We start from the raw sequence: 24966 nt of genomic DNA, 5'->3' as shown, positions 1-24966 counted from the left end.
AGCTTCAGGTCGCCTGTCGCCTGTCACGTGGAGCCCGCTCAAGGGAACGAGTTCTCTGCACCGTCCGCAACACATTTTTCGTCCTTTTTAGCGTCAGAAATTTCGGCCGGTTCCAGCTGCGCTGCGGAGGTGGACAGACGTGTCCCGGAGCTGCTCGCCGTGAACTTATAGATCGTCGACGCCCAAGCTGTGGTTAGCACTTCTTAGTGCTACCCAGCGGTGTATTGAAAGGTGCCTGTGTGCTACATGCGCACAGGCGGTAAGAGTGAGCTGCGGTGAAGTAAGTTTTGGCAACCAACAACTCGGCAACACCCGGGGAGCTAGCTCCCCTATAGCCTAGCCTGAACCCGGCTAACTTAGCCCCGGGGGACGGTCAGTGGGTGGACCCGAGCGTAGGCTACCACGACGACATGAGCGACGCTGTCGAGATGACAGAAAGCGAGGCCCCCTCAGGGCCTAGCAACGACGATTCCAGCGGCTGGTCAGTGGCCACTGGCAAGCGTGCCAAGCGTCCGCACACGGAGGTGTCCGGTGCGGGCAGCAGCGACGACGAGGCGGGCCCCACCCCCCGCCCTCAGCAACCAACCGCGACCGCGACCGAGAGCCCCAAGAGGGCGCCGCGAATCAAGCCCCTGTTCGTTTTCCTCGACCAGGGGCACCAGTACCCAAGGGTGTACACCGCCCTAAAACAGGCCGTGCAGGAAAAGTTCACCTGCCAGAACCGCGGCCGAGATGAGATACAGGTTAACGTGGGCTCAGTCCCCGATTACCACAGGGCAGTCAAAGCACTGCAGGCTATTGGCGCCCAGCACTCCGTCCTTCTTCAGCGGGACGAAGTGCCGAAGAAATTTGTATTGCGCGGAGTGCACCGCCACACCCCATCTGAGTTCCTCCAGGAGGAATTCAGCTCACTCAATCTGCCGGTCCAGAACCACTGGTTCCTGGAGAACCGGCAGCGACGCGAAAAGTGCGATGCACTTGTAATAGAGGTGCCTCAGAGCTGCGACTCTGAGCGCATCTACGGCCTCAAGGAGTTCGCCGGCATGCTCGTGCGTGTCGACGACTACCGTCGCCCCTCATGCCCCTCCCAATGTAGCGTCTGCCAGCGCTACAACCACGTTGGCAAGGCCTGCCACGCGGCCCCTGTGTGCCGGTGGTGCAGCGGGCCACACCGCGCTCCCGACTGCCCCAATGGGGGCAACCAGGAGCACAAAAAGTGCGCGCATTGTAAGGAGGCACACTGCGCAAACTACAAGGGCTGCCAGGTCTATAAAAAAGAGACCCGCAGGCACCTCCCGCCCCAGGTGCGCAAGCAGCGCGAGCAGCAGTCTCGCCGCGACTTGCGCGATAACAGGCGCGCTGCAATGCAGCCCCAGCCGCAGCCGATGCCACGGCCCCCTCCGGGCTTCTTCGGCCCCCCGAGGCAAAATCCCTGGGGTCCACCGAGGTACCGTCCTCCCCAGAGCTTCGGAGACTACCTGCAGCAGGCAGGTGGTAACAGGTTTGCGCCCCTGGAGCAACACTGCGAGCCCAGCTACAATGAGCTGGACTACCCAGTGCTTGCGAATAATCCCTGGCAGCGAAAGCAGGGGTTTAAGAAACACCCGATGGGCCATAAAAATGGCCAAGGCAAGCCCCCGAGACCCACCCAGGACAGGCCCCAGCAGCCTGGGCCGGACAGGCCGCGACAGCCTGCCCAGGATAAGCTCGTGGCAGCCAAGGCTGCGCCAGCCCCGGCGAGGCGCACGACCGTGCTCTCCCGGCCGCAGGTAGCCCCCGCGCCTGAGACGAGCATGGCGGTAGACGCAGCTCCAGTGCTGCCAACTGCACCGCCCGCGCCCCAACAGCAGCCAGCCCCGAAACCGGGCCTGGCTGACTTCCAGAAAGTGCTCGAACAGTCGCGCACTTTCAACACGGATGAAAATCTGGCGGCCACAATTGTCCCCATGTGCCAGCTTATGGTTATATGGTGCGACCCATCTGTTTCCCTAACAGAAAAAGTCCATGCGATGATGGGCTTCGTCCAGTCACTGGCTGCCAAGCTCAATGGCAGCCACTAGACAGGCCCCGAGTTGCGTATCAACCCCGGCCGATAGGTTAAGTTTACACTCCCTCCTCTTCTGGAATGCGCGTGGAATTAAACATAAATTACCGGAATTTATCCACCACCTGGAAAAATATAAAATCAAAATAGCTGCGATTAACGAAACACACTTGCAGCCGACCGACCGACTGAAAATACTAAACTATATAGTTTATAGGCGCGATAGAGAGCACAATAGATGGGGCGGAGTAGCTCTAGTAGTTCACCGTAGCATCAAACATACTGTATGCCAGCTACCCATTTTTCAAAATTTAGAAGCTGTTGGAATAAGCTTAAACATTAACCAACAAAACATTAAACTCATTTCAATGTATGCTCCACCAGGTAGGTCCCTCAGTGTGGCGGATCTGGATGCCCTGTACGGTGCCGCTCCGAACTTCCTCGCTGTAGGTGACATTAATGCGAAACACCTGGAGTGGAATTGCAGGCGTGCGACGGCAAATGGCGGGCTTCTCTATGCGCATCAGCTTGATAAAAACTATCAGGTTCATGCTCCTACTGAGCCCACATTTGACTCAGGCAGACTGAACCAGCTGCCAGACATATTAGACATCGTGCTTAATAAGCGTGTCACCTCGGGGTTCGAACTCGAGGTCGTACACGACATGTCGTCCGACCATTTCCCTGTTCACTTACATTTCGACAGTGCAAACACGGAAACCAACCCGCCTCGTAAAATTCGGGACTACAAACACGCCGACTGGGAAGGATTTAAAACCCAAGTCGCGCAAAATTTGTCAGACATCGCGGACATAAATAAAAGTGAAAGTTTAGACACCGCAATAACTAAATTTACTGCGGAAATCCAGGATGGTATAAGCCAGTGCATCCCAGAAAAGGAGGTTAAGTTAGTCCACGACGAGCTGCCAGTATACATACGCGACTTTATATCGCGCAAAAACAGACTGCGTCGTGAATACACACGACGACGCACTATCCAAACAAAACAAAGAATCAATGAATTACAAATAATTATTTCAGACGAAATTTCACTGTGGCGAAGTAGCCAGTGGGAAGCAAAAATCGCTCGTTTAAATATTCAGGACGGGAGTGCCTGGACTATGACGAAGCGATTTTTAAATAAATCTGAAAAAATTCCGCCCCTTCAAACCAATAATGGCCTAGACTTCAAACCCCTCGACAAAGCACAAGCATTCGCAAATACACTGGAAACAGCCTTTCAGCCAAACATAGTGCCTTGCGATAGGCAATACACAGCGCAAATTTACCGCGAATTGCGCGAAAAATTGCGCCAGCCCACTGTTTCTGAGCCTCTATTAACTCAGGCACAGGAAATCAAGCGAGCTATTAGGAAAATGAAGCCGCGAAAAGCACCTGGGAATGACGGCATACAAGCCATCGTTCTTAAACAGCTCCCAGATGAAGCCCTGGAATACTTAGCTGAATGCATTAATGCAATGCTCAGGCTCAGTATTTTCCCCTCCCAGTGGAAAGAAGCTAATGTAATAGTTTTCCACAAACCAGGCAAAGATAAAAAACTGCCCCAAAATTACAGACCAATAAGCCTGCTTAGTACTGTGTCAAAAATAGCCGAAAGCATAATATTGCATCGACTAAATTGCCACATACACGAAAATAACTTGCTGCCAAATGAGCAATTCGGCTTTCGTGGTGCTCATTCGACCGTTCACCAGCTAGTGCGTCTCACTGAAGAGATTACTAATGCATTTAACGTGCAAGATTATGTTGTCGCGACGTTCCTAGACGTAGAGAAAGCCTTTGACAGAGTGTTTCATGCAGGGCTTCTCTATAAATTATACCAAGCTGATTTCCCTGACTGCTATGTCAAGCTAATCACGTCATACCTAGCAGGCAGAACCTTCAGAGTATCAACTGAAGGAGCCACATCAGACCTAAAACAGATCAGAGCAGGAGTGCCACAGGGCAGCATCCTAGGCCCTGTACTATTCAATGTATATGTGCGTGACATGCCACGCCCCGCACATAGACTCGTCAAGTTAGGCTGCTATGCGGACGATACTGTCCTATATAGCAGATCACACAACCTACAGCTGGCCACGACTAGGCTGCAAGCTGCGCTCACTGAAATAGAACAGTGGTGCACAACGTGGCGCATTAAAGTGAACACAACGAAGTCAGAAGCTATTGTGTTCACTCGTAAACACCTCCCGCCAATAGACCGCAGGCCGCAACTGAGCCTGTTCAATGAACACATCCCGCATAAAGATGTGGTTAAATACTTAGGTGTACACATGGAAAGGAAATTAACATGGCGCCATCACATAGACACTAAGCGAGCACAGGCTCAGACTAGACTGTGCTCCTTGTATCCAGTTATGAGTAGACGATGTGGCAGCAGAGTCAAAACCGGTCTACTGCTCTACAAAGCCCTCATACGACCAATAATCACGTATGCAGCCCCTGTATGGGCCACTGCAGCAAAGACACACCTAATAAAATTACAGCGAATTCAGAATAGATGCATTCGAATCGCCACAGATGCCCCAGTGTACTGCCCTGACGAAGCATTGCATCGTGAAACCAGATCGGAAACTTTGCAAGACTTTTACATTCGCACAACTCAGACTTTTTACGATAAATGCGTAAATAGTCTGAATCCACATATTACTTCTCTAGGAAACTATGATCCGGACGTATATCAGAAGTATAAACGACCGAAGTCGCTCCTCGCGCACCGGCCGCCGTAGTGCCGCGTGATTGGCCGAGCAGTCTGCCGGCCAATCACAGCGCGCGGCGCGCGACCCCACTCCAACAAAACTAGTTCCGCGGCCGCGCGGAGCTCAGTCGCCCGCCAGCCCTGGGCGCGTGTACACGCGCCATACCCACGCCAGTCAGCAATATAATAGTTACGGACTGGCGGAAACAAATCTGCCTATGCTCCCTCACAAAGACAGGCAGTGTGCGCCCATATTGTACCACAAAATGACACGCGCACCACACGCATGTATGCTGGCAGCTCATTTAGTTTAAGTTATATTCTTTAAACCTTATAATTACTTAATTTAAGGCCCTTCCCCCCCCCCCCCCAGCGACCCTAATATTTTTCACACAACCGTAGCCCACTAATGCGTAGATGCTGAGGCTAGGGCCTCGCAATGAAGGACCGGATAATTTCCCTAACCGACTTCGGTCAACCTGAGGCTATATCCACTCCTGAGTGCAGGCTCGATGCACCAGCTCGTGACAGTACAATTATACACACTCCGTAGCCTACGAATGCGTAGATGCTGAGGCCTGGGCCTGGCGATGAAGGACTGGGCAATTTCCCTAACCGACTTCGGTCAACCTGAGGCTATGTCCACTCCTGAGTGCAGGCTCGATGCACCAGCTCGTGACAGTACAATTATACACACTCCGTAGCCTACGAATGCGTAGATGCTGAGGCCTGGGCCTGGCGATGAAGGACTGGGCAATTTCCCTAACCGACTTCGGTCAACCTGAGGCTATGTCCACTCCTGAGTGCAGGCTCGATGCATCAGCTCGCGAAAAAGCACGATTAAATTAAGCTACCGAATGAACATAATCTTTAATGTTTATTTTATGTTAATTTAATGTTACTTTACATTAGTTTAAATTCAACAGCGCACACGAATTTTTTTTTCCCCTTCTTAACTTAGTCTAGGCTGGCTGGCAGCCTGGTGGGAAACGACTAAAGTCGCCCCCGAAACAACCAGTGCCACCAAACTAAATGCGGACAAAATGTCCAAGCTCCCGCCCATTTGCTTAGTAGTCTTTCTACTCTGTCCAACTCTTCTTCCAGAACCATCCTTCTGTTTCCTGTAACCAACCTGCTTGTAATTAATACATGAAATTTTGCATCCCGCATGTCAGTGCCCAGGGTTTTCCCTGTGTCTATGCAGGTTTTACCTGGGCCCAACATATCTAGTTTTTAACTTAGAATAGTCAGTGAGGGGAGTTAGTCATGGCTAAAACGTTGCCATGGCTGGCCAATCCCCTCCTAGCACATGATGCATGCTTCCTCCCCTGCATGGTTCATAACCTGCATGCTTAGAGCGTATAGGCTTCGGCCTGAGACGCACTTAGAGTCTTCCCTACCCAGACCCCTCCCAAATACACTTAGTAATTAGTTAGGTTAGGAAAAAAAAAAAAATTTCGGCCCGTTTTCTTCTTTAGTTTTATGTGCTGACTGGCAGCGGAGTGAGTGGTCAGTGTAGCCACTCACCACCAGGGGCGCTTGCGTACCTGGTCACTAAATCCACTACTGGACAAAAAACAAAGCGGACCACGAGTCCAAGTGCCCAACCCCCGCATGGTAGACTCTTTTCTACTCTGTCCAACACTTCATCCAGACCATCCTCTGTCTCCTGTAAATTCCTACACGTAATGCATGCCAATTTGCATCCCGCATGAATGTGCCCAGGGTTTTCCCTGTGTCTATGCAGGTTTTACCTGGGCCCAACCTATCTCTAGTTATAGTGTAGATTTAAGAGTGAGGGGAGTTAGTCATGGCGCCAATCGCTGCCATGGCTGGCCAATCCCCTCCTAGCACATGATGCATGCGACCCTCTCCCTGCATGGCTAATCCCAGCATGACTAGGCGTATAGGCTTCGGCCTGAGACGCACCTAGGTCCCTCCCCTAACCCGGACTCCTCCTAAATACACTTAATTTTAGTTAGGTTAGAAAAAATAGGCCTTTCACTTCAAAAAAAGTGTTCCTTTTTTTCATCCTGACGCAAAACATGCACGAGCAAGCGTTTATGCCAGGGAACACTGCACCCACCGATGAGATCCTGCAGCTTCCCCGCCTCGCCGCCGTACTCCTGGGGCAGCAGGTCGGGGCTGGGGATGCCCTTCAGGTACTCCGTGCCCTTGTAGAATATCTGCACCTGCGACACAGGGGTTGTGCATCATGAGTTGTCACTTGTTCAGGTGGGTAATATTTTTAAATTCAACATTTCGATGGGAAATTTCCAAAGCCTCAGCAAGTACCAAACAAACTGCTTGCAGGAAAATACTGCCCACACTTCGTACTCAATTTTTCTTTATACGATCCGACTTCCAGATGGTCAGAGATCAATGATAACTCATCCTATGTTGCCAAGAAAACCTATCTGAACTTTAAGGGTGTTACAAAGTGTTTTTTTCTACATACAACATACCACGGCATTCAGGGGCGCAACAACAAAGGGGGAGGGCAAGGGTATTTTGCCCCCCTCTAAAACCTTGAAGTGGGGGCAAACGGGGGCAAAGAAAGTGCCGTGCAATCAATTTTTAGTTTATAAAACTGCTTAAATAGCACCATTTTCCACCTTGAAATACAATTTTCCCAGGGAAGGGCCCCCGGACCCCCCGCTTCAATAGGGGGGATCATGATTCTTTATAAATAGGTATATTGCCCCCAGGGGCGAAGCCCCTTAGCACCAAATCTTTAATTAATTTCTTATTCATCACTCAAACAAATTTCATATTAAAATTAATAAAATTTTACCATTACAATATTTAAATTAAATTACCGAAAACTGCTAAAATAGCACTATTTTACACCTTAAAATCCTAATTTTCCTGGGGGAGGACCCCCGGACCCCCCGCTTTTACGGGGTGGTTTCTTAACAACCCCCATACACAAATCCTGGCTACGCCACTGATTGCCCCCCCCCCCCCCCCCCTTTTGGAAATTTAGTTCGCTCCTGACGGCATTGTAGGAACAGAGGATAAATATCTGAAAAGTTCCAGTTCAACCCACAAGAGGTCAAGTCTACGTCTTGATACCAGTAAGCAGAGCTTGTGTGAATTTGGTTGGAAAAAAAAATGTAAGGGGAAAATATCAAGAAGTTACATTGAAGCGAGCCCCGCCTTGGGCCACTCACCGCAGACTTGGACACAATGTTGTTAACAAACATGATAGAACAACAGTGTTAATTGAACATACATATTAATGTAAACTAACAGATATTTGTAAATTTGTACAATTACATGAAAACAACTATACCACTACACAATATTGTTCGCAGTAACACTGGGTTCGGATTCTTACCCGGGCATTTATGTTTTGCGTTGTCCCAGCACCTCCAATAGTTAAAAGTTATTTCTTAACCGTTTCCTGAAATGATTTCAGCATTAAGCACACACATTTTTGAATATTTGAATATATTTTCCATAGTTGAAAACCATTATGCTCCAATGAAACATCAATAGAAAAAAATAAAATTATGCGCCAATTTTAATTGGAAATACACAAAATTATCTCGAAAAATGTATTTCATATATGCGAAAATTAACAATAGCCATGTGTTGTACAAAGTAACACTATATATCTTTCATCATTACAAACTATTTCTTGGCAACTGCTTTCAAAAGGAATATTTTGCAAAAGCACAGAAAAATTATGTATGTGGGGTTCCCAAAGGAACCACGTGAAATTGTTTACAAACATAATGGGCAGAAAAGCATTGGCAGAGGGCCAGACATTTGTGCTATGTCCATTTGACAACCGTTCAGTATTATCACACAAGACACTGGCTATACTAAGTTTAATGTTATTTATGGGTGTTTGATTGCGAATAAAATTAAATAGCCTTGCATATACAGGTTTTGTTTTACGGTTTTATTTTAAGTATTTTTTGTTTTTTAAAAAATATTAATTATTTAATATTCACATTTTAAGTACGAAACATTCTGCGTACAGTATTGTAAATACTGTAGAGAGGCATGTAGAGACTTTAATCATTAATATTGTCAACCAAGATATTAGGGTCACCTTTTAAAGTCTCAGAAAGGCGCGCATGTTCAATGTCAAGCAAGTAGAGGCGAGGAGGCATGTGATTTGCTAGCCACAGTCGCCCTTACCACCACCACACTGCTGAGTTCACCGCCCAAAGAAATGACCATTTGCTACGTAGACCAAACGACAGTAACCCCTTATGTGAGAAACTTGCCTCAAAATATACCAGCAGCTATAAAGTATTTTGCTGCGTTTCAACTCGCCCTGCAACATGTTTTGTGAAAGAAAAAAATTAAACTAGGGATCTGTGTGTGCACATAAAATGATTTGGTGGTAGTGGGAAAAATGAAATAAATAAATAAATAAATAAATTCACGGGTAAGAATCCGAACTCAGTATTACTGGGAACCATATTTTTTTAGTGATACGGATTTTTTTATGTAAAGTAAAAAAGTACAAATATCTGTAATTTTGCATGAATATTTATGTTCCTATACAGTTATGGAGGAGACTTGTGGAGCGCTCTGGTGGCTTGGAAGAGAAAGACAGGGAAGTGTTGGCTGTGTGCGTCGCTAGGGGGCTCAAACACCCAGGGGAAATAACTCACAAATCTGCCACTAGAGGTCAGAAGCAGTACATTCGAAGTTGAAGGCAGACTCTTGCAACTGCGCGGTGGCGACGAAGAGTTCAACAGCCGGTCCAGCAATCAGCCGCGGCAGCGAAGAGCAAGGCTAGAGTGCGATCACTTACCCTCTTCCGGAGTTTCTCGGTCATGAATCTCTTGAAGATGTTCAGAATGACGCCGACGTGGAACGGTGCATTTATGAACACCATGCTCTTGATCCGGATGGGGTAGCAACTCTGAAGGCAGTACACAACAAGCGTTTGTAAGTGGAATGTTCATCCTACAAGCAAACAGACAAATATTGTACGAATGATTCGTGCCAAACACATTGATAGGTTCCATACAATCAATTATCATCACAATATTGAAACGTAATTTTTATAAGCTTAAACCATTAACTTAAATTCACGAAGATCAAAAATGGTTACAAATTATCAAGAAATCTTTATATTTACGAATACAGAACTAACTTGCAATGGGAATGAAGTCACAGGAATCATGTTGAATGAGGTACTAATGCAACTTTAATAAATGTTAAGTCCACATCTTCTTACCTCATGTATGTTTTCCTTTTCAGAAGGGTCACAGAACTGGCAAGTTTGTATCCGGCCAGTGGCCACCTAATCTCGCGGGCCCTGGGCTTTACTTTTATGGACACTCTTCCCAGGAAAATTTCCAAAAATAACTCTTGCGAACAAAATTTTAAGCCAAGTTGCAACTTAAGTTTCGACGTTGGTTTTGCTAATTTATCTCAAGGAATTTTAATTTTCGTCCCTGATAAACTATCTACGAGACAGTTTTATAAACGCTCAAGCTACGACCCACAGGGCTCTATGATCGCTATGTTCGCTACGCGAGTGAAATATAGCCAGCTGCATCTCAGGTGTCACTGGCCACACAACGCTGCGTTCGCTATGTTCGCTATGTTGGCGACGTCACCAGTTTTTTGGTTCTCGGGGCCAGTTTTCTAAAACGTAGGTGATTTCGCGCATGCGCAGATAAACAAAAACATCTGCTTTCAAGCGGAATTGTGCTGTACTTCTTCGTTTGCATTTTATGAAGTTTAATATATCTCAGTCTTGTGTAACCAGCAGTAATTTTCAGAAATACGAATTTGTTGACATGATTAAAGCATTAAGTTTTAGTTTGATGCAGTAACGAAATATCAGACACTTCTGGCTTTAAAATCAATCAGATGTGGTATTATGATACTTTATAACCCACAAAGGTACCGGATACGTCCGCCAAGACACCACACATTCATTACATTCATATGGGATGTAGGCCGTTCAATTTGGGGACCAAAAGAATTTTACCGCGTAGCTTGGGCGCACGTTCTATATCCATAATTAGTATATAACATGATAGTTCGCTTTAAGTTTAACTTTAAAGTTATCTTATAAACACATACGCTTTTCCATTTCATGCGAAATTGAAAGATCGTTATTCTGGCTCACGCTAGAAGACCTTCGACCATATCAATCAGTTAGTCGTCATTCAAGCGAACCTCGCACCAGGAAGAGTGGAAGTCGGGGATGCTCCCCCCCCCCCCCCCCCCCTGAGCGGGAACCGACCAGCAGTTAGTTATCGTCTCTCGAGAGTGAGTTGGACCTTGGAGTCCGGCCTGGTAGTCCACACACAATGAAGTGATACGGTCACTAAATATCGTTGTACGGTGTAAATAAAACGAACCAGGTGGCAACGTGGGGACAATTTTGGACTCCTGGGCCATCTATGGTTTTCCAAAAATCACTCTAGTCAAAATATGGGATGCTTCCTTCTATAAGGCCACGGCTGATTACCCTTTCTGTGAACTGTAATAAATTGGTTCGTCTCTAATGACCTACATTCTTTGAATAATTCTTGCAGTGGGGAACATTGACTTAAGAGATTTTAATGGACATACATAATTGCTGATTGAATGCCCAATTGCACGAATTATTTTTTTAAAAATCAGCAACAGTTTGTGTCCATACACAATTGTTTTAAATTTAAGAATCTAGTTGTAAACAAGACAATAAAAAAAGAGAGAAATGTGGACGGGGTCTTCTGTGGCCGTGATTGCTAATGCGTCACGCACATTAGGTCCTGCCTCCTCATGCCTCGGGGCAGAAGTGTGCGATGCTATGATGGGAGAGGAAGCGTGGACGGACAGTGGTTCCGAGGCCGCCTCACCTGCCAGGAGTGCACGGCCTTCTTGATGATGCTCGGGGTGAGCTGGCGCGCGTGGCCCAGGGACACCCCGGCCAGGTCGCACACGGCCACCACGCCGTACACGGACACCAGCTCGTCCTCCTCCAGCAGCGCGTCCACCACCATGTTGCCCACCTTGAAGACGCCGTCGAGCGCCTGGGTCTGCGGGTTGTGCACCGCCGTGCGGATCAGGATGGTCAGCGCTCCGTCCGCGCCGTGTCGCCGCAGCGGCAGGAACACCCTGCAAGCACGTGTGGCTGCAGCAACACCCTGCAAGCACGTGTGTGCAAAAACAACCTGCAAGCACGTGTGGCTGCAGGAACACCCTGCAAGCACATGTGTGCAACAAAAGCTGGCAGAGCTGCAAGCAGCAGGCTCCCAAAAGAGCTTGTAGGCAGAACCTTGCTCTGTTGTAGGACAATGATTTTACTCCAAGGAGAATTATAGAATCATATTGAAAGCAGAGCTGTGGAAGTACACTGCAAGCAGTGATCCAACATCAGGCTCCAACAAGAGCTTGTAGGATTCGGCTGCAAGAAGAAGGGTTAATTATGCTAAAAGCTGAGCTTTAGGTGCATTCTGCAACCGTATTTGTTGGAGCATCCTGCGTGCAGCGTTATATGAGCAACAATAGGTGAAGTATCCGGCTGTAAGCAGAGTTTTGAATTTCGCTTTATGAAGAATTGTAGGAGAGTAATATAATCTGAGAATAGTTTTAAGACCACTGTGAAAAAAATAGTTGCGGATGTACGATGCAGGCAGAATTCTAGGAGCATGCTTGAAGATGAGTTTTTAGTATCTTGCTGGATTGAGTGTTTTAATATCATAATGAAAAGCAGAGACATAGGATCGTGCTGTAAAAAAGAGTTGTATGAGTCAGTATTGTTGCAAGCAAGGCTGCATATATCTAGGATTCTCAGGGAGAAGACGGGGAGTGGGGATGGTGGAATATGAGGGACAGTGGTTTTCCCCGAAGGAGTAAACGATGCAAATCAGTGAAGGGCTTACTGATTCCAGAGGGGAGCCTGGACCTACATTCTATTGGAATTTACGTTGATGGTTGTGGGATTACACTTCAAGCAAAGTTATAGATTCCCACTTCAAGAACAGTAGTAGAACAATGATTTGGCATTACGTGTTTTATGATAATTTTGGAAGCACAGTTATAGAAGCAAGAACAATTGCAAAGTCATGATCAAGCAGTTTTACAGAATTAAGCCGCAAGATAAGTTTCAGGATGACGATGAGATTTGTAGGATCATGCTGGAAGCATATTTAGTAAGAAATACTGCAAGGAGAGATGTATGAACATGCTGCAGACAGAGGAGTAAAATCAGGCTGCAAGCAGAGTTATGTGTTCTCGTTGCAAGGATACTCCACAAGAGCATGCTGCAAGCAAGGGATAAGGATTATGCTGCAAGAAGACTTGTGGAGTGAAATAAAACACAGCCAGAACTGAAAGGAGCTCTTTAGCAGCAACATGCTTCAAGCAGTGTTTATTGCGTAATAGATGACCTAACAGGTCAGTGCGGAGCTTAGGCAGGATCACGATGATTTACGTAGCAAGTAAACCATTACTTGAACATTCAATTACTAAATTCGAATGTTTTATTACGATACTTCAATGTTAACACTTGAAACTTTGCTAAATAGTAAAACATGTCACAAATATCCAAAGAGGTTAAGTGTGATAATTGGTATTGGGTAAGATGGGGTAGATAGATTATGTGTTATAAATTTGAAAACTTTTTGTATAAACTGAAGTAATATAAATCATACAAAAGTGCAAAAAAATGAATATCTGACCTCCTAATGATTAACCCCTATTAGCTGTGTTACCAGGATATGTATATAATTCAAATGGCAAGTATGTGTTCCGTCAGTTATTTTAACTTGGAACACGAGATGACCATACCTCGTGAAATAACGAATGAGGACGCTTGTGTTTAGTTTATTTCCTTATGAAAAAAAATTGGTTTGTTTAATTTTGGAAATAATGGAGGTGGTGTTTGCCGTTCAGTTAAAATATGTGTAGTCGTAATAAAGTACTACAGTATATGACAAAAACACATTCTAGCACTATTATTATGGCAATTATTTGTTGGTGGGGTCTATAAAAACCCTAAATTTGCAATTTAAAATATGCCTACCATATAGTCCGCGTCACATTACATGGCTTAAATTTCACAGTTCTCTAAAGTAGTTCAGTGGTACCCATTATACAACTGTTACTTGCTAACTGTGCCACCAATTAGCATTTTTCGGCACAATTGTATATTTTAATTCTTAAATTATTATTTTAACAGTAATTTTGTAGATAAACTTAAAATTTTTCCACTCACTGCACACTCCCACTTAATCTTTGTCAGGCTAGTTCCCCAATTCGTTCCCAGCAGCATATCTGATTTTTGACAACCATATCACAAGCCAGCATTCAGGCTCGTCTTATACTCGCTTTGGCGCGCGCCCGTCGCCTGTAATTCTCCCTGCAGCCGTGACCAGAACTACTATACCCTGAAAGTTATCAGAGCAGCCTGTTTCTAACCTTATGCCTTAAGCGAGCAATTTCAGCCATGACCAGGACTCATTTTCCCCAACATCCCGGCACGTCCCCAGGCTCAGTAAAGCACATTTCCCACTGCAATGCTAATTTCCTCCTCCCCCCTCTTCAGCCATTCCTGAGAACACTAGACTGAGCATTGACCGGTCCTTAACCCCGGGCAGGGCCGACTGTCTGAAGATCTGGACACGAGCATTCGAACGTACTGCTTCTGACCTCTAGTGGCAGTTTTGTGAGTTATTTCCCCTGGGTGTTTGAGCGCCCGCTAAACATCACTGACCCTCAGCGACGCACGCAGCCAACACTTCCCTGTCTTTCTCTTCCAAGCCACCAGAGTGCTCCACAAGTCTCCTCCATACGCCCCATGCTTTCGAAGCAGCCTCGTGCGATATGTACGAGTCGACTTCTTATCGGTTCAGCCACTCCCTAGTAAATCGCGCTGCGATCGGGCGCCAGAAGAAATGTCGAGATATCGATGACAGTATTTCTCGATTCCTCACTCGGAAGTCTATTTTTTTTAAATTATTTATTTGTATTCCATTGAGCCTTTCGGACCTGAAGTCAAAGTCCCCCCCCCCCTTTTTCTTTCTAAATCAAGCGCCTGTTTTAATTAAGCATCACACCGACCGCCCAGGGACTTCTTGGCGTGACGTCAGACTGACTACTTCGTTTCTCGCCTAGAAATCAGCAAGATTCAACTACGACACGCCCACTAGGATGTAGTCGTCTCATCAAGGAATGTTATCCCTAAGTTTTTAGATAGTAATTAGTCAGTATGTTTCAATGTAAAAACTTTTATATTTTACTAAATTGTAATAAATCTAAATTATGAGTGCTTCCGCGTTCGCCGCGCTTGTTTCAGTCAGGAACTCGCGCGCATCCTGACAGGATCCCTCCTGAGAGCAATGACAACACCCTGTCTTCCCCTACGATCCCAGTTTTTGTGGTCTTTTTTGCCCTTTTGACGACCGGTTGTGAAGCAGGTCTAATATTTTGGATTTGGCTTGTTCACAGACAGCGTTCAAGAATCAGTATCCCAGAACCAGTATTCAAGAATCAGTATCCCAGAACCAGTATCAAGAATCAGTATCCCAGAACCAGTATTCAAGAATCAGTATCCCAGAACCAGTATCAAGAATTGGCATCCCAGAGTCCCAGAACCGGCGTCAAAATTGCGGCCAAATGCTCTTCCTCGTCTTCAGTAACCGGAAACTACTGAGGCGTCACCTGGCAGCCCACCTACAGTAGAATGTATCACTCCCGACCAGCCAGTTTCAACTAAACGACCCCAAAATTCTCCGCGACTTCCACAGCGTGCCAATGCTACGCAATGTCTAAGTGCCAGCTAATTACATTATTTATGTGATAACTACCGTGGGATTCTTACAGGACTTTAATTACGCTATGTGCTAATAATTATCACTCTGGGATTGTTTATTGTTTATTTTTAAATATGGTGTAAGGCACCTCTTAATTATTATTTGACATGGGCTGGCCCTATTAAAAAATTTTAACTTATAAAGGTATTAACCTAAATTATAAATTGTAACTTATTATTAGGATTATCAAGTTGATGTTTTGTTTACTATTGTTCAATTAACAATATTAGAAAAATAGAGGCACAGTTGGTTATAGATGAACCTGCATTTATTGTTATTTACTCTTTTGAAACTAAAGATCCACAGTCTCCGAAATGTTTCCAGGGAGACATTTACGTTACACCAATGTAAACAGAGAGTGTTTGCTAACGCTGACAACCACACGAAGTTCTCTGCTAACACTGTTCACAGTGCAGCCTTGGCGAAACGATACGTAGACACAGAAACTTTTTTCGAACTGTCAAATTGACAAAATTTACTCGCAGCAGACTAAAAATCGCTCTTTTAACATTATGTCTTTAAATTGTTTGTTCAGAATTCACATTGTCTTTTCATAATCAATATCACAATCTTTGAAAAACTTTGATAACCTAAATTATGAACACAATAACAAGGAGGTTGTGAAATTCACAGATATCACAACCACACACCACAACTAGACATTACTTCTTTCCAGTTGCTATTTGTTTAAAGATCACGTGAAAATTAAAAACGCTAATCTTTGAGTTAACTAACTTTTTACATTATTTGAAACTAGCTGCAGTACCCGGCGTTGCCTGGGCTGAAAACAGGGTGAATGGGACCTTTTTCGAAATCAGATGTAGTTAGTAATTGTATTCTTAATTTGAATGTCAAGTGAGCAAAATAATTTATATCACTTTCAGATCCCGACAGACGTTGTTCTGCCAGTGTATAGTTATTTACCTGTATATATATAAAAATTGGTGGTCTATGATCTCTAGACATTATAAAGCACTATAGAAAAAAGCTGAAAAATAAGAGATTACTAATATTGAAATGTTTCTATTATCTAGCTAATGCTCAGCATGCATTGCAATACCTCATTCAGTTTTGTTTTGTAATATGTTTAAAGTAGTTTCACATATACAATCATCCATCCATATCTCTAAATATATATTTATCTCTATTTACATCTATATATATGTATCTCTATCTCTATTTATCTCTTTATATCTACATATATACATATATACCTCCCACTATCTCTCTCATCTATATATAAATCTCTATATAGCGCTATACATCTATATATCTCTTTATCTAACCCATTTCATTCTCTATACCTCGCTCTATCTCAACTTATCTCTCTGTCTCTCTCAATATCACTCTGCATGGGCGCAAATCTGTAGGATTTCCAGGGGGGGCCCGTGAATTCTGTGGTTTAAGAATTTTACGCTAGAGGTCAACCGAAACAAGTCTTCTCTGGATGATAAGCTCGTATGTTATACACTTTATTTTTACGTAAGTGATATTAACAATAAAGCAGAGCAAAATGTTTTAGTAATTATTAATTCATGACTATAAGCAGTGATCTCTCAAACATGTTTGAATAATTTGTTAACCTAAGTACATAAAATATCCATGAAAAAAATATATAATAATAATATACGTGAATATAATGCAAATATATAACACCCCACCGATACATTACCATTTTCCAAAAGTGTTTATTCTAATTTCAATTTAAAAATTAATGATTAAATTAAAATAAAACAAATATTTAAGGGGGGCTCCCATACAACAAACGTGAAAACAGAAAAAAAATTCACAAATGATATATTTCTGTTGCCGCTATAACAAGAAATACTAAAACAGAATAAAATAAATATTTAAGTGGGGCTCCCATACAACAGACATGATTTTTTTTTTGCCGTTTTTATAGATAATGGTACGGAACCCTTCGTGCGCGAGTTAGACTCGCACTTTGTCGGGTTTTTTTATGCCACATCACATTGCGATTCAAATGCTGTTCGTGAAATTCTTTGTTCACAGTTTTTGATGCGCCCTAAAAACCCAAAGCGCCAAAGCTAATAAACGGATCAACATCAAATGAACGATCGAATCATATTAAAACCCTTAAAGAATATTTTATTTTGTAAAGGCATCAACCAGGTAAAAAAGAAAAAAACTTAATGATACAAATGAAAAATCTCGGAGATAGAACTATGAAATTTATCCTTCAGCTAATTAAACTATATACATTTCTCGGCTTATTTTTAGTATAATCAGTGTTTTGGAAGTGAATTATTTAGTTAAAATATGCCGCTTGATTAGTTATTAAAGAGACGCGTTTGCTTCCTTATTAACTTAAATACGTATGTGTAACGTTTAAATACTTCTTTCTCACTCTTACTTCTGTTTACTCGTGCAGTGTTGCAGTTATCAAATAACAAATGTTATAAAGTGATTATCGGCCATGAATTGTGAAAATTATCGATTGATAATAAAAGGGGAGTGATTTTAAATTCCATATTGACGAGGAAAAAAATTATTCCCTGTATATTCACATGTAACGTACAGAGCAGCTAGCCTTACAGAATGAAGATGAGCTAAAAAATTCCAGAAAATGGTATATAAGTTTCAGTTCGTAAATAAACTAAATTCTGCTATAATTACTGTTAAAGTATTACATTGTTTATTTACTGGAAAAAATATTACATAATCACTTAAATAAAATATATTACCTAAATAATAGTCACTACTTATAAAACAATCAAGCTTACCAGGTGAGATTCTGTTTTCCGTGTCTTCCGCGTCACGAACTTATCCATGTTTATGTTTGCCAAGAAAGCAGAAGACTGGCGCACACGAGAGCAAAACCACTTTAAAAACAGACTACCTGAAACCTATAATACTGTCGATTCAGAGCACAAGGTAGTGTGGGTAACAATGGGGAGGAAATGCTAACGGAACCTTACCCTAGCTTCATCCTTTGGAATGAACGGTTTCTAGGAATTAAGGGTTTCAAAGTTCTCACTGGAAAACTCCATACCATGGCTTTCGCAGAAGGGGTAAGGGAAAATAACTACGGAACTCGAAGGTATGAATGTAAAGCATGTCAAAGTGTCTGTCGTCGTTGTAAATAATAATCTGATATATATGATGTGTACACCATTAACTTTAAAATCACGAAGTGGGCCCCCCCAAGGGGGGGCCCATTAATTCCAGGGGGGGCCCGGGCCCCCCTGGCCCCCCCGGGATCTACGCCCATGTCACTCTGTATATATATCACTCTATCTCTGTCTCTCTTTTATATTTAAATAAATTGTCTCATGCGTGCGCACTTAGACAACAAAAACAGACGAAGTGCCGCTATATAATATGAAATAAGCACATTTTTTTAAAACGATTCGTGCTGCAACTATTGCAAAATAGTTATACCGTCTCAGTAACCTTCACGGGCATCCGCATAACAACTCACCAAAATTTAATCGCAATCGGATAAATGGTATAGGAATGCATACGGCACAAACAAACGAAAATTGAAGACATGAAAAACGCATCGAACGAAGGTGCGTTTAAAATTCAAGGCAACTCTATCTATTGAGGAAGTTAAGAACCAAACTGTTATTAGCACCTTTATTTTGTTAGCTGCTGCGAGCTCTACTAAGCGGGCTGGTCTCATTAAGGAGAAAAATATGAATTTGTAAGACCTTACTATGTGTATGATCGTGTGTCAGACATAGAGAAATGACACTCACTATTTGTATACCTATGACCTATGATTTTTTCTGTTATATAATGAAATTTTCACTTTTTCACTCCCTTAAGGATGGAATTTCATATTAATATGTAGCCTGTGTGTTATTCTGATGTTATGCTATATTATTGTAAAGTTTCATTAATATCCATTCAGTAGTTTTTACGTGAAAGAGTAACAAACATCCATCCATACTTACAAACTTTCGCGTTTATAATATTAGTAGGATGAATGTTACAGGTATAGCCAAGATTTAATGGTTATAAATCAATAAGGTGAAAATTTTAATATTTTGTGGTATCGCTTTCGTGAAACATGCTACTACTATAGTTTATGAATAAATGTTATTACTATCAATTTTCCTGTGTCACATTTTAATCTAACATAATATAACCCAGTGTTTTTGAAGCTGCATAATCATTTCAGCAGTGATAATGCAATAAATATATATAAATATTATATTGAATATGTAACCTACAGTTCCTTCTGGTGCTAACATAGTTTAAAAATAAATATTTTACACATATATTTTTATTAATATTACAGTACAATAATATGAATTAAAAAAATCCCTTTTGGTTCAGCCTACAGGCGTAGGTAGATTTCTAAGTACCTATTTTGTCTGTAAATATTTTGGAAACTTCTATAAACTTCAGGAAAGTTTTAAGAATTTAATGTAGCCTACATAGCATCCTATATGTTCGACAATATTAAAAAAATTATCGATTTAACATTTCCTCGTATTCCATGCAACGAAAATATTTTGAATGTATTTAACTTAATGCATCCAGCATTGAATGTCATAAAAAATTTCTTATTATGCCTACTAAGGAAGTTATGCAATATTTTTCATCTTCAAGCAATATATTTCATTTTGCACTAATACATGGTCGTTTAAATTTATTTTGGACAAATTTTATACTAAGTGAGTTTTAATTTTTTAAAATTTCATCCGCTGTCTTTTCGGTAATTGTTCGTTTCATCAAAATTTTTTTTTTCAACCAAAGGTCTAAGATAACGTTTAGGCGTTTAACAATAAATTATAATGGATTTGATACTATGTCTGTTAAAAAAAAAGGAATGATATTTCGTCTTTCTACCCTTGTTATTTCCACCCCTTGCATTATATTTGTATCATCAAAAAATTTTTCAGACAAAAGTTTTAGGTAAAAAATATAAGATTTACAAACAATTTGAACGGATTTGATAGTGTACCTACTAAGGGAGTGCTGAATTTTTTTTTTAATTCTACCCCTCATTTTTTTAACCTCATGCAGCAATGGATCGTCTAATCAAAAAATTGTTTCAAGACAAAAGTTTTAGATAAAAATAATAAGATTAATACAAAATCCGTACGAATTCGATGTTGTGCCTACGAAGGGAGTTATGATATTTACCTCAAACCTTGTTTATTCTACACCTTGCAGTAAAGGTTGGTCGTATAAAAAATTATTTCAGACGAAAGTTGTAGATAATTTAAGATTTTACAAGAAAACAGAACAGATTTAACAGTGTACATGGTACGTAATTTATGGAATGTTTTCAATTCTACCCATAGCATAACATAACATTCAATGGAAACAATATCTTGCAGGTCAACTCAGTAAAATTCTTAGGGGTATATATTGATGAGCAATTAAAATTTACCGAACACATAAATAATATTGCGAAAAAATTAAATTCATCCTGCTATGTCTTGAGGTATCTTGTAGAATTAGTCGATTTAAAAACAATTAAAACTCTGTATCATGCATATTTCCATACAATCATGTCATATAATATTGAAATCTGGGGAAATGCCAAACTAAACGGAAATATACCAAAATTGCAAAAAAAAAAAAAAAAAAGCCATTCGCATAATAACTAAAGATAAAAAAACATATAGTTGCAGAGAAAAATTTAAAAAATTAGGAATACTAACATTTACAAATGAATTCATATACAGAACATTATTTTTTTTACTATAGACACTAAACCAAATTTAAAAGAAACATAGATATCCATCATCATAATACTCGAGGCTGCAATAAATTGAGACCCATACAACACACCACTACTCAATTTGAAATAGGAATAGAGCACATTGGCAGAATACTATGTCATAGCTTACCTTACAAAATAATGGAAATCAGCAACATAGACAAATATAAAGCTTCCATAAAAAATACACTTGTATTACAATTTAAAAGAATTTATGGAGTATACTTCTGAAAGAGGGGAAGCATTCTGGTTACAGCCAGACTCCCTTGTATAGCTACAATGCCTAACAACAATATCCTAATACCCTAAATCCTGCTTAATTTTTTTTCTTACTTAATAAATATAAGAAATCGCTTGACATATCATGTCCACGGGGATGTATAAAATAAATAATGTAATATTTTTAATTCAGATTATCTGAAAAAATTTTATCACTATTTGTTTTACTTCAAAGTTATATGTATGTAAAACTAAATATGTATGTGTATTTAAAACTGTGTACATGTAAAAATGTATGTATATGTATAACTGTAAATATTTAAATGACATGTTCCATAGCCTTATGGTTTCTACCAAAAGAAGGCTCAATGGAATACAAATAAATAAATAAATAAATAAATAAATAAAATAAATCAACCCCTTTATTTTTTCAACCCCTGAAACAATAGTTAATCTTATCGAAAATTGTTTCAGACAAAAGTTTTAAGTAAAAATGATAATATTTACAAAATGAATTCATTTACGAATGATAAGATTCGAACGGATTTGATAGCGTACCTACTAAGGAAGATATGATTTTTGTTTAATTCATCCCCTTATTTTTTCAACCCCTTGCACCACATGTTCGTCTAATCAAAGATTGTTTCAGACTAGTGTTGGATAAAAATTATAAGATTAATACAAAATCCATACGAATTCAAAGTTGTACATACGAATGGGAGTTATGATTTTTTTGTCCATCCAACCCTTGTTTTTTCAATCCCTGGCAGTTATGATTTGTCGTATCAAAAACTTATTCGACAAAAGATTTTGGTTTTACTCCTATAAATTATAATACTTTCAAACGGATATGATATTTCCATATTATGGGATTTACAGCAATTTTTATGGTTTTTAAAAACCTTTCCGTTTCGTACCCCTTTTGTCGGATATTGCCCATTAACGAACTCGACCGAGATTTTCCACTACTAGATTTTATGTATCAGTTAGGAAGTTATTTATGAAAAATTGTGACAGTTATCGTGTCCACCAAATTGTGATTATCTATATATAAACTTTTGAGTTGACGATGGTTTTGGGGTCTATGGACCATGAAATTAAAAACTGTATAAATGTTTTCGAAAGTAGCAACATGGTAACTGCTACTTTGCTTCTTTGAAATTCCCAATTTTCTTAGATATTTCCTGTGACGAATAGATAGAGGCTGTTTTCATTTTTTTATATGTTTATTATGGTTTTAACGTACACAGAAAATAAACCATGCACTAGAAACATATACAATATTGCGCATAGTAAATAACTAATTGAAATATTTTTAATTGAAGTCTAACGTTATGGTTTACGAATTAAATTTTGTATTTTGAAACGACAAAATTATGTAATTCATGTGAATGTCGTTGCATTTCGGGTTTTTCTATCCATTTCTGTGCTAATCTGTGTATTGATATATATTTTTGGAGTTAATTATATTTCATTGCTATTCACCATATCGTCGGTCTAATAAGAGATCTTCACCACTTCACTTTTTGTCAATTTAAACATTTTTTCATAGTTTTTTATTTCTTGACCTATAAAAGACTCATCCGGGAAAATATTTTACTAGAGCATAATTTACAATTTTGGAAACCTCCAAATCAAAGGTTCAAAAAGTAAATTAGTAAATATCGTAACTCCAAACTTTACTAACGTTCATTGTTAATTTTAAGTTTACGTAATTAAACTAAAAGATTCATGTTAGTATCTTTTTACAGTAGAAGTCATGATTATTTTTAAAAGCCTTAGTTTTATTGAACAGGGTGGCCACACAAAATCTCAAATGAAATTCCCTGATATTTCCAGGTTTTTTCTGGCCTGATTATAATTTTCCCTGACCCTGATTTAACAATTAGGCTACTTCATTTTTAAAATTATTCGGCATAATTGTTTTTAAACTGTAATTCTTCAAGAGATAAATAAGTGACTGAATTTAATTGTATCCCACGCATATGCAATATGTGATAAATGTAGGCATATTAAGTTTTTTTATCTACAAAACTAACTGAGAATGAAAACATTTTATGAGAGTAGATATTAATAACCCAAATATATTATTGCAGATAATTAAGTTGAACAGGATTAATATCTTAATGTTCCAACTAAGTGTCTAATTTTAAGATAAAGAGTACTTACTTGTAAATCTACCCACAAGAAGTAAATAATGCATATTTATAAATAAATAAACACACAGTCTTTCACCACCACGACAAACATTTGCTTTGGGATATAAGTCTCGCATTGGCATGAGAAAGAATAAGAATTGTTTTCACAAACCTTTCGAGTTATTTTTTATCACATTTATAACTGGAAAGAACAGTAACCCATAGGTCATTTAATATGTCTTGCTCTCTAGAAAAATTCTTCATTTCCTCTTTAAAAAATTCAGTTCCTGTAATATACACATATTGGCGTTGAACTGCAAACAACATTAGAGCATGAAAGAACTTGTGCTATGCAGCGTTGCCAAATTTTGAATACACACGCACCATCATTTTTCAAAACGCATTTTACGAACATTATGCCCAAACTATTCGGGTGAATACGGTAATTTTCAAAAATAATTTTGAAAATGCTATACAGGTTTTTATAACAATAATCGCCATTGAAGAAACCATTAGGATGCAGAAACAAGCTTTCTCAAAAATTTCCCCGACCCATCAAAAAATTCCCTGGCCTGTTTTTAATTCCCTTATTTTTTCCCGGTTTTCCCAGTGTTCCCGGTCTGTAGCCACCCTGTTGAAATTATAATGGAAAATAAAACCTAAGGAGATACGAGGTATGCATTTTGCTACAACTAACATAAGGGTTGGAGTAACGAATTTTTTTCCCACTTTCCTGTATAAGATTTGTTTTTAGGGAGTTATGAGTTTTCCTAACCAGACCGACGATGTAAATTCTCCTCTAGTAACAGGTCTCGTTTGAATGCGCACTCCCAACTTTCAAGTCACGGGTGAACGCCTTACTTTTTACGTTTAACCTGATCACTGTAGTGGCCTTGAGACTGATCTTAGAACTTCATCTCGAACATGCAAAAGTCTCTTTGTCGGCATCCTTATAACACGCAAAAAAAAAAAAAAGAAAGGAAAATATAGAATGCTGCACTGCCTTGGAATTTATTCCATGGTTTATAAATCACAGTGTATCCGCCTTGTTTTATTTACAGTCTTGCCAACCAATTATCCTCTTAATTCTTTCTCCGAAATTCGATTCCCGTCTAAAGTTGACAATCATGGGACCTGTTTCTGTGCAGTCGACAACCTTGATGTTCCTCCTTGAAACACTTATTCATTACACTTTAACTACCTTGTCAACTGTCAACGCCATAATCTTGCGCTGGATACAGAAAACTAACTGCATTTTTAAACACTGTCTACGAATACTTGTTTGAATATGCAACTTCTCCCAACTTTCATGGTGGCGGGGTTTACGGACGCCGGCTTGCTTTTCAAACTAAACTTGGTGT

General features: G+C 40.7%; 1 protein-coding gene across 1 annotated transcript in view; it reads right to left on the bottom strand.

Annotated features, from left to right (window-relative positions):
• The window catches only part of LOC134536564 (retinol-binding protein pinta-like), a 268629-nt gene that overhangs the window by 11121 nt on the left and 232542 nt on the right, over positions 1 to 24966 (bottom strand). The window contains exons 4-6 of the mRNA XM_063376315.1: positions 11591 to 11849; positions 9541 to 9651; positions 6850 to 6955 (exon numbers count right to left, since the gene is read on the bottom strand). Coding sequence (XP_063232385.1) covers positions 6850 to 6955; positions 9541 to 9651; positions 11591 to 11849 — 476 coding nt within the window. The remainder of the gene's footprint in view (positions 1 to 6849; positions 6956 to 9540; positions 9652 to 11590; positions 11850 to 24966) is intronic.

This window comes from Bacillus rossius, chromosome 11, assembly GCF_032445375.1.
Source record: "Bacillus rossius redtenbacheri isolate Brsri chromosome 11, Brsri_v3, whole genome shotgun sequence".
Classification (NCBI taxonomy): Eukaryota; Metazoa; Arthropoda; class Insecta; order Phasmatodea; family Bacillidae; genus Bacillus; species Bacillus rossius.
This window is presented reverse-complemented; position numbering and strand designations above follow the sequence as displayed.